Source organism: Galeopterus variegatus, unplaced genomic scaffold (genome assembly GCF_000696425.1).
Source record: "Galeopterus variegatus unplaced genomic scaffold, G_variegatus-3.0.2 Scaffold2875, whole genome shotgun sequence".
In the NCBI taxonomy this organism is placed as follows: Eukaryota; Metazoa; Chordata; class Mammalia; order Dermoptera; family Cynocephalidae; genus Galeopterus; species Galeopterus variegatus.
In genome coordinates this window covers 190,948-202,093 of record NW_007728986.1, presented here as the reverse complement: position 1 = coordinate 202,093, position 11,146 = coordinate 190,948, and the positions used below count along the sequence as shown (strand labels likewise).

At 55.0% G+C, this 11,146-nt stretch overlaps 1 protein-coding gene across 1 annotated transcript in view; it reads right to left on the bottom strand.

The window, feature by feature from the left end:
* Positions 1–5,915: 5,915 nt before the first annotated feature.
* Positions 5,916–11,146, bottom strand: part of SFXN5 (sideroflexin 5) — a 126,201-nt gene continuing 120,970 nt past the window's right edge. The window contains exon 14 of the mRNA XM_008583256.1: positions 5,916–7,476. Within this exon, the coding sequence (XP_008581478.1) occupies positions 7,399–7,476 (78 nt within the window). The 3' untranslated portion in view covers positions 5,916–7,398. The remainder of the gene's footprint in view (positions 7,477–11,146) is intronic.

Sequence of the window (11,146 nt, the reverse complement as noted above, 5' to 3'; positions counted from 1 at the left end):
GGGGTGCGTGCACGTGCGGTGCTTGGAGTCCGGGCAGGGCTGTGGGCGCGCCCACGAGGCTGGCTGGGCGGGCGGGCGGGGACAGCTGTGTCGCCGGCGGTGTGGCTGCAGGGCCCAGCCGTGCCCCGCTCGGCAAAGGCCGTGGCCATCAGCTTACCGTCTTCCTACTGCCCCGTCCTTGGAATCCACGCGGACAACCCACTCAGCACCCCAGCCTCTCATTCCCTACCTTCCTCAACACACACTCCCCGGGATTGGCAGAGCCCCAAAATGGGCCTTCTCTCAAGTCACACATTCAGATGTCCTTTCCTGTCAGAACACAAGTTCTTCACTTGTCCCTCTGTGTCAGTGTGTGACCTCATGGGGCCCTCCTGGCATGGCCCTCTATTCTCTCTGTCAGACATGTCCTTGTCCCACTCTTCCCTGGTTGCACCTGCCTGGCAGAATAGCAAGCCTGCTTGAACCAGTTCCTCCGCCTGCCCTTGTGCTTGAGTCTGTGAGGACATCAGGTGAGCCTGTGGGATGGAGTCCCGGGTCCTGCCTCAGCTGAGGCCTCGCCCGTTGGTAAGCCCTCCCCCACTCTCCACAGGAGATGTCTCAGACCGTCACCCTTCTCCCCACACCTCTCTTGCCCCTTACTCTCAGCAGAGGACCTGACTTCCATCTTCAGAGAGAAAAAGCCTCAGGAGGGAACGCCTTTGCATCAGTCAAAGATGGTGCCTTCAAACAGGGCGCTTTGAAGGAGTTTAATAAAGGAACTATTAAATTCTGGGGACTCCACAAGGATATTGCAGTGTCCCAGGGCTAGTAACAATGGGGAGCCCACATGACCCTTAGGCCTGAAAAGGCAAGGGGCAGGAGCAGTGACCAGGACTTGGGGAGGACAGCTGGCTGAGAGGCCCCCAGATGGCAGGAGGGACCAGGAGGGACACATTCCCCAGCCTCACTTTCCAATCCTCCAGTTTCCTGCTGGTGACTCCCAGCAGTGGAAGCCAGACAGCAGTCCACCCGAGTCAGCCTCATGGGCAGAGGCAGCAGAAGGGTGCGGGCTGGATCTGGAGGGTGGGGGTAAGGGGTTGGCCTCACCTCAGCCCCACACTACCTGCACCCAGCCCATCCTCTCCACCTGCCTCCTGTTGCCACCCATGACCATTTTCTCCTTGTGGCCCAGGAGGACCCCCCTACCTGGGCTCTAGGTTCTACCCTCCCCTAGGAGGCTCACTCCTGAGTTCTTCCTCTTTCTAGGCTTCACAGTCTCTTCTGACTCTTGCATAAGAGACTCCCTTCTAAGCCCTCCCTTAGCTCCATGTCATGCTGCGGCCATTGCCATGTCTCCCCCGCTCAACTCACAACCCAATTTCTTTAAGGAATTACCTGCACTGGCAGTCAGTGCGAGTCCTATTGACCTCTCAACCTGTGAAGATCTGGCTTTCGCCCTGGCCACACTCCACTGAGACCATTCTCTCCAGGTCCTTACAGGAGGCCCACCTTGGTCTTCACCCTCCTTTGACTCCCAGCACCAGCTAAGGACGTGGACAACTCCCTCTACCTGAAGCACTCCCACCTCATACTCCTCTTCCCCATACCTCTTGTACTAGTGTTCTAGGGCTGCCCTAACAAAGCACCACAGATGGGAGGCTTAGAAAACCAAAATTTATTTTCTCACCATTCAGGAGGCTAGAAGTCAGAGGTCAAGGTATCAGCCAGGTGGGTTTCTTTTGAGGCCTCTCTCCTTGGCTCAGAGACGGCCGCCTTCACATTCACATGGCTTCTCCCTCTGGCATGTCTGGTCCTACTCTCTTCTCATACAGACACCAGTCATATTGGATTAGGGCTCACCCTACTGACCTCATTTTAACTTAATCACCTCTTTAAAGACCCTATCTCCAAATACAGTTACATTCTGAGGTACTGGGGTTGGGACTTCAACATACGAATTTTGGGGAGACACAAGTCAGCCCCTGACACCTCTCTTTGGCTGAGCTACCTCAGTAGCCTCCTGTCTGCCTAGGCTCAGAGGTGGGGCTCCTCAGTCTTCCATCCCATCTCTTCCTCTTCTCACCCACACACTCCCCCTGGGTGATCTCCTCTGTCCTTTAGCTCCAGGTGCTCTCTATAGATGGATAGAATGATGCAAATCTATATTGCCAATCCCTTGAGCTCCAGACAAGCACACCTAATTGTCTCCTGCCATCTCAACTTGACCTCATAGGAATCTCTAATACCTTGTGAAAGGAAATGTGTGGCCTTCCCTGCAGGTGTTCTTCCTTCTCTGTTCCTCAGTTCCGAGGGATGGCACCACCACCTCTGCAGCTGCCCAAGCCAGGGACCTGGGGTAATCTTTGGCTTCTGTCTGCCACCCTCCCTACAACGAATCACGGGGAGCTGAGCAGTCCTGAATCCTTCACTTCTCTCCATCCCCATCCCCACCATGCTGACCCTGGCCCAGACCCCATCTTCCCTCCCCGTGACTGCCACAGTAACCCCTGACCTGGTGTTCTAGCAGTCTTGAAGTGTCCACACTGTGGCCAGATGAATCCCCTCCCCTACTTAAAGCCTCCAGTGACTCCCCTCTGTCCTCAGCCCTGCACCGCCTCCCCGGTGTTTTGCCTTCTGTTCTCTAACAACATTGAGCTTCCTGTTGCTCACCCCTGCAGCAAGGCAGGGCCCTTGCTGTACTGTCCCTGCCTCTGCCATGCTCACATGTGAAGAGGGGAAGAACCAATGTCAGGTGGCCTGGGACTGATGGCAGCCCCTTCCCCGCCTCTCCTCACTGGATTTGTATGGGGGCTCCAAGGAAGGGTCTGGGGTCTCTGCCCATTTGTCCACCTCCGCCTTCCCCCTTTTGTGCTTCTCTTTCCCTCTCCCCATCCCTCCATAAGACCCAGGAACTGGGATGGGGGGCCCCAGATGCTTGCCCTAGCTGAGGAGGGGGTCTGTGTAGGGAAAGAGGCAGGCTCGGCCTTAGACAAGGCTGCCAGCAGCTGCCCCAGTGTGGGGGATGGAAAATGAAAGCTTCTGCACCACTGCCCTGAGAGATACCAAGTGCTGCAGGGGGTCAGGGGAAGCAGGCATGTGGGGGTCAGGCCTTGGGGGGAGTGACTGAGACATTCTTGTTTTGGGGGCTAATCAGTGGCAGGGGAATGGGCAAGATGGCAGGAGCAGCAGCAGCTCTAGAAGGCTGCAGGAGGCTCCATTCTGAAAATGAAGCCAGGACCCTGGGGCTTTGGGAAAAGTTCACTCATCACTGCCCTCATCCCCTGGCATTCTGACTCTCCTTCTAACCATCACCTGAATGGGAGGAGGGAGGCCCTATGGCCAGGCAGGTGGGGCTGGGGGGCAGGGGAGGCTGCATTCCTAGAGTGTTAATGATCTCCGGGCTGGGCAGGAGCTGAGCCCCCAAACCAGTTTAAAAACAACAAACAGCTCCCAGGAGGGATTTGTGTCTGTCCTGAGAATCAAGGATTTCCGCCCGGATGGGGGCTGTGGCCTGTGAGGCTCTTAGCAAAGAAATTCCCCAGAGACCAGAAGCCCCCTGACCTAGAAGTATTACTTTGAGAACACACCCCTCCCCCATCCCTTTCTCTCCTCCCATCCTCCTAGGAAGGCCCAGTACCCAGGAGGGGAGGCGGCAGCCCCCCGACCCCACACACACCTAGGAGGTGTGAGAGAAGCATCTGAGAGCATTCCTCATCTGTCTCTCCATCCTTACCATAGTCCAGTGAGTGATGCTGTCCTTGGCATTTTATAGAAAAGGACTCCAAGGCTCAGAGAAGTGCCTGACACAGAGAAGATGCTCAATAACATCCGAACGAATGAATGTGTGAATAAAGGAAGTGACTAGCTAGAAGTCACAGAGTTATGCTGGGCCAAGTTGCAGTTGCAACCAGTCTGCCTGACCCCAACCATGAAGGCTTTTCTCTACTACATGCCTGGCCTCCCTGCCTCGAGAACTCTGGGGGCTGCCTGGAAGACGAGGAACCAGGGCTATCAGGAGGTGGCCAAGTCATGGCCCTAAGGGACCATGGAGGACTTCGGGAGGAGCAGAGTACCAAGGGCTGTTACCATGAACGCTGCAGACATTAGCACCTTTCCACTTGGCTCAAGGCTTCCCTCTGAACAAAGCCTCTCCTGGTCCAGGACAGTCCAGGAATAGTCCCCTCCACCTCCTTCCTCCCAGCCCCATGGATATTAAAAGTATTTACTCAAGTTCCTTGAGGTGGATCCCTTAGTGAATGCTTAATATCACACTGTAAAGGGAGACCCTTCTGCAGAGTTTCAACCCACACCCTTTTGCCCAGCCTCCTGCCCTTGCATGGTCTTTGCCTTTTCCTCGCCCCTCTCTCTGGGCCTCCTAGCTGACCCATTCTGGAACCCGGGCTGCACCTTCATCGGGGGCCTTCCCACAAACACTCAGGTAGCCCTTTCCTTGTTCCCACTGTTTCAGTACCCCCACCTCTCCCACCCACAATTCACAAAGCCATGCCCTGATGCTTTAAATCCATCATTTATTGCCCACAGTTCATTAGTATTACATAAATCACAGAGACTGAGAAATTTTCTGAGAAGGTTAAAAAGACACTGCACAGTCCCCTGGGTATGGCCAAGGCATGTGTGCTGCTGGGGCTTCACTCACACTGACCCAAGGCTGGAAGACCACCTTGGATCTGCCCATTGGCCTTTCTCCTTCTCAGGACCCCCACCCTTCACCCAGGCCTGAGGCCCAGAACAGCAAACAAGCCGGCTCACAATAAGGAAGAGGAAAGGGGTCAGCCATCTTGACTTGGCAGCCATCTTGATATCTTGGGCTTCTGATCCCTGAACCCTCAGATTGCTCTCTGGAAGTGGGAGAAGGGCATCGCCAAGCCTGAGAGAAAGTTTGGTGACCAGAGGAGGGTTGGGCAGGGATAGCAGAGCTGGAGAACCAGTTGCAGGTGTGTCCTGCATTCTGACACAGCTGGTCTAGTCCCCTCCTGACTGTAGGTCCAGGCTTGGCCTCTTCCCCAGTCATGAACCAATCTGCCTCTGGAGTCAGCAGAGTGGGGCATGGGTGTTAGCCAAAAGTTTCCCCTCATGGGGTTTTCAGAGCTGTCCCTGTCAACACTGCCCTGAGCTATAAGGATCCTTTGCAGGGCACCCCCACAGGAACAACCCCCTTAGCTCACCTGAAATTGCATTTGGGAGCATGATGGAAACCATCTGGGAGACAAAGCAAATAGTTTATGAGATGCTGAGGTCACAGGGGTGGGGCAGGGCTGGGCAACCAACATGCTCCCCTCTGCCAGGCCCCAAGAGGGGATTGGGTGGAGTCAGGTAGGCAGTTTTGGTATGAAGATAAAGTACACAAGAACAAGACCCTATGACAGGTCAGTTTGAAGTGAACTTTTCAAAAGAAGACCCAGATGTGCCCAGTCCCCAGTCCAGGCCTAGAGACCAGCACAGCCCAGCAGTCATTGATTGGCACTTTCACATTACAGCAGGATTGGCTTAAAAACACCTTCCCCTTCACACTGTGACACCCCTCTCCCTCTGCTGTTTTCCTCCCCATGTTTGTCTATGCCTTCTCCCCTTCCTGATGGGAAGGAGCTGGGCTGCTCCTCAGGAGAGCAGTGGGCCCCTCAGGGCAACGTCCTGCGGAGCTAGCTGGTGAGCAGCCAGGGACTGGCTGAGGGAAGGCACCAGGGCTTCTGGGTGGGTGCCTGGTGTCAATACCCGCAGAAGACCCTCCTAACCAAACTAGCCCTGCCTTAAGATGCTGCAAGGCCACCTGTGGCCACGCCCTGGTGTCCTGCACTTGCCTTTTCCTGCACATGCATGTGTTCACCTTCAGCCCAGATTTCTCCCAAGGAAGAATCACCAGGGGAGGGGAGGCCCAGGGGCTGCATGTCCCTGGGAGTCACTTTGCTCATCCCTACCCAGAGAGCTTCCCTCTGGAGAGCTCTCCTTCTTGCCTGCAAATGGGAGGGAGACGGGAGCCAATAACAAGGAGCTCTGAGCCTGTGGGGGTGAGAGGTGGCAGGCAGGTGTGGCCCTACTCTCAGGCCCAGGCATCCACGCTCCCTTTTCCTCCAGAACTGTGAAGTGTTTGGCAAAGGTCAAGTGCTCCTGGGAATGTGAGGTCATATACTGAAGGGCAAGGTCCAGGTTTTGAGGCCAACTGCTAGCCACTCCCAAGGGGCCTGCCCCTTTCCCGGTCTAGTGTCCATGTTGGGGACGTGCCTGGGATGACCAGCATCTGAGCAGGACAGGCAAAGATGAGGTCTAGCTGGAAGAGCCAGTGGGAACCCCCTGATCCAGTCCTCTGGTTCCAGACAGGGAGTGGAGGCTCAGAGAAGGAAATGGACCCGTCCAAGATTACACAGTCAGAGCCAGAGCTGGGGACTGCCGTTCCCGGTCGATGCTGCCTCTCAGACAGGATCTGGCCTTGGTGCTCTCAGGCATGAGACCCTCCTACTCAGGAAGGGATGGGATGGGGCAGGCAGCCTCAGGCTGGAGAAGCTCCCAGGACAGCCGGTGGCCCAGCTCCAGCCCTACCCTCAGCCTGGTGCCTAGAAGGAGGATCTTCCCGCAGAGGCCAAGTACAGGCCCGTGGTTCCTGCCAAGCATTGTTTCTTCTTGGGGTTCCCTGCCTGCAGCTGGGGTCATCTCAGGAGCCTTGAATCAGTTAGGGCTCCATGAAGGGTGACCCTAACCCGTGTCACAGGGCTTCACTCAGAGGGACGGGTTCTGCAGCTGTGTCATGGATAAGAGCTGGCCATGTTCACAGCCAGCTGCCCACAGAATCTTCCAGAGGTCTCCAGTGCTCCTTTATTCCCTGGGCCACCTCCTGAGGACCTAGTTGTGGCTAGTTCATCCTGTGGGGTGCAGACCACCCTCCTCCCATCCCTGCTCCAGCCCAGGGACCTGGCCTGGCCACTGTGATATCCTAAATCTACCAGGCCGGCCAGCAAACCAACCCAACTCCCAGGCCTACTCAGCCTCCTACCACCTGTCGACCTGTCGCTTCCAGCCAGCTGCAACACAGGTTCAGACCTGATTCTGATAAAAAGGGAAAATTAAAAAGAAACCAAAATTTAAAAGGATCCCAATTCTACTCCTCTGGCGCTCTACCATTTTTCAGCTTCACACATAATTGTGCTGAATGGAGTTTTGACAACCCCACGTAAGGCTCTGAAATGCACTTGATTTGTTATAGGAAATGTATCAGATTTCCTGTCCCCTATGTTAAAATGTAAATGGATTAGTCTCCCTATCACTGCAGGGTGAGTGTTCCCCTAGGTGGTCCAGGACTGGTGGGGTCAGCTGGACCCTCCCTGCAGGTGCAGACCGTGGGTCTCCTTCCCTGCCCCCGGTGCTACGGCCTGGACAAGGCTCCGTCCCCAGGCCGCTGGCCACCACTCACAGTCCCTTGTTGTACACCACTGTCTGGCTGCTTGTGGCCCTGGCAATCTCAGGCTCTAATTGAGATGTTTCAATCTGTGGAGAGAGAACAGAGAGCTAAAAACTGGAGGGAATGGGAAGGGGCAGGAGGGAGGCTGGGAGTAGCAGTCAGGACCACCCTGGTCCCCCCCCACATGCCCTTCCTAGTGACACATCTTCCTTCTGTACCCCCCTCCCAACACGGGGCTCACAGTATTCCTTCCAGTCCTGGCCTGGCCTCTTCCTTCTGACAGCGTGTCTGTGTGGGTGAACACCCTACACTCTGGCCTGAGTTCTGCACCTCCCTCATCTCCGAGAACCTTGTCCAACACACTGCAGATACCTCGTCCCAGGGACACACCCTGGACCTGGTCACCACCCAGGGCTGCTCCACCCAGACTCCTTAAATCTAAACCCCACCCTCTTGGACCCCACAGTCCCCTGTGCTTCCAGCACCTCACTCACTCCTGCTCCTGTTTTCCGACCACTGACACCTCAGGCCCCAGACCACCTACCTGTCAGTCTTCACATCCCCCCTCCAACCCAGACACCAGGGACCATCACTTCACCTACCCCCCAGCCCAAGGGTCCTTCCAGCCCTGACTCTGGAGGAAGCCAACCATGTATCCACCATCCCTACACTTGAACCTGACCACCTAATGGAGACCACTCAAAATTCCTGGTCCTTGACCTTGGCTGGACCCTCACAGCAGCCAGCAGCCACTCCACCCATCCCTATTGCCAGTCAATTCCCTCTGCCATTCTCCACAGGGGTCACCCCGAACCTTCTCTGCTCTCCTCAGCCACCACCCTCAGCTCCCCACTCATCCTGAGCAGATGAGCCTTCTTCTTACTTCAGGGAAAACCCAGAAGGCTTCAGGGGGGCACCCCTCAGCTTCCCATCAGCAAACACAACCTTTCTGTGTCTGCACTTGGCTCTACACCTGCCCTCCCGCCACCCCACAGAAGCTATCCCCTCCTTGGAAGGCAGATCCCCACCTGACTCCCCCTCCCTCCAGTCCACTCCTGGGGCCCACTCCTGAACTGCCCTCCCTCTCTCCCACCTTTGCAGTCTATTGCTACCTGTGACCAGTGTTTCCACACACAACGAGAACTTTCCATCTGATGAAACCTCCTGTTCACCCCATGTCAGGCTCCAGCTACTGCCCGGTCTCTCTCCTTCTCAACAACCACACTTGAAAGAATTGTCTACACTGCTGCATCCACCCCCTCACCTCCCACTGACTTTTCAACCCACAGAAAATCTGGCTTCTGTTCCCACCACACTCGACAAAAATCTTTCTCCCCAAGGTCACTGCCTCCTCCCATTTTATGACATCTGCTGGACGCTTCTCAGGGTCCTTGGAATAGGCCGTCTACTTCTCTGCACAAGCACCTGGGTGACGCCCACATCTAAGGTGACTCCAGCCACATTTTTCCCCCGAGCCTCAGGCTCACAGCCTGCTAGACCTTTCTATGGATGCCCTACAGGCACTTGAACTCAATCTGTCTAAAATAGAACTGAATTTGCCATCTCCCCCAGCCCCAACTCAGCTCCCCATCTTGGGGAAGGACACCACCATCCAATGATGCTCTGGCCCAAGACCCTGGGGGCCTCCTCACCTCCTCCTTCCTTCCCTTCCCCCAAAGTCTTGTCCACTCTGGTGTATCCCCTGCCACAGCCAGGGCTGGCTGCAATTCTGATCACACCTCTCTCCAGCACAAAATGGTTCAGTGGCCCCCATCACTCTAGAGATCAAGTCCAGATTCTGTGCCGTCCAGCCCCTGCCTAACCCTCGCCACCCTTCCCTAGCACTGGAGATGTGGGGAGCAAATACTTATTTCAGTTCCTTGAATGAACTGGGCCACCCCCACACCCCAGTCTTTGCCTGAGCTGTACCCTCTGCCACAGACACACTCTCCCACTTCCACTCCTGCGCCCACCCCACCTTCTCCCATCTTCAGCTCATCTTTCATGTCTCTGCTTTAGACATCTTCAGGCTGGCTGTGGCCCCCACAACTCCCTGCACTTCCTCTCCGCCCCCACAGCTCCCTACACTTCCTGTTTCTGAGTTACACCCCCTTGTTTTGGAGCAGACCACTCACTTGTCCCACCTCTCCACCTTGGATCACAAGCTCCCTGAGGCAGCGAGCGTGTGGATCCTGTTCACCCCGCAGCCTCAAGCCTAACACCAGGCTGGTACACACGGGTGCTCCCTAAGTGTTGAATAAATGGGTAGAAAGAAAAGAGGCAGTAAGCACTGGGAGGATGGGGTCCCCTGGACACACCACAGCAGCCCAGATGCTGATCTTCAGCTCCAGGGGCTGAGGCAGTGGGGATGCCTGAGCCCCCAGCCTGAGGGGGGCCGGGGAGGGAGGTGCACCCTCAGGGAGAAGGCCCCAGCCTGACATCTGCCCTGGGTAGTCATGGAAGTGCCTAGTGCTGGGCCTTTGTAGCTCAGGTCAGCTGAACTTGGTCCTAGGTACCTGCCTTTGTCAAGACATGGCAGCCCTGGCAAGTAGGCAAAAGGTGCCACAGACCAGCGTGACCTTCATAGAGCTTGGTCAAGCCCAGCTGCACAGACAGACAACAGGGACTTTGGTGAGGACTGGAGCTGGTGGTCATGGTGGGATTCTTGGAGAAGGTGGGGATCCTTACCCTGTAGTCCCTGGTACCCCAGTGCCCAGACTCGGGCCACCTGAGAAGGCCAAATACACAAGAGCTAGGCTCAGGGCCCAGGTCTCTTCCCCACCCCCTCTCCTCCAGCCACCTTCCCCCTCCCACCCCTGCTGGCCCCCAAGTCCCCTCCACCCTGCCAGCTCCCCTCGTCCCCACACTGCCACTGACACAATGCACAGCGCCCACGCTTAAAAATCTAAATGCTTTTGAAAATGTTTAACCTAGTTAGACAAATTAGCAAAAATTTGTGCAAAACAATTTAGGTATTTAAAATATTCAATGTTTTTAAAAAACTGGAAAACTGTTCTTAGCTTTCAGCTGCAAAAACCAACAAAATATAACATCCCAGCAATCTTACCATGAGGTGTAACATAACCCTTCGGGAAAGCTGTTAAACAGCTACTGAGGCATCCTGGGAAATAGCACTTCATTTATTCAAATGCACATATGTCAGGCTTTTGCACCATATGTCATTCCAAGCTATTTACAGTAATAATTAAATCTTAATCAACGTTTAACCTCTGTAAAATGTTTGAAGAATCCTAATCACCCTTCAGACTGCACTAATGAAGGAGAAATATATAAACATAAAAGGAAAATGATGCATAGATATCACACTGGAAAGAACAGTAATTGCAAAATTGTATTTCTTTTTAAATATAATCAGTAAATGATGTAAAGTAAGCCAAGGAGTATTTTAAGTTAAGACATCTTGGATGTCAGAGGTGTGAGCAGCTAATTTTGTTCTGCTACCCATAACAGATGTAGCATATTTTATTTTAGTGCCATTATTAGCAACTTCCCATGCCGGCTTTCACTGAAGCACTGGGGCCCACATTAAAATCAGAGAGGCTGCTCACAGCCACGGTGAGGACCACGGCCCAGAGCCATGGCACACTGTGCCCACTCCCTAGACAGCACTGGCCTGGAGGAGACTGAGGCCTCCCCTTCCCTGCTCCTCAGGGCTCCCTGCAGAGCTGAGGGCAGCAGGTAGGAAAATGGGAGATGCAGGCAGTGGGGAGGCTGGGGGGGGGGGGGGGGGGGGGG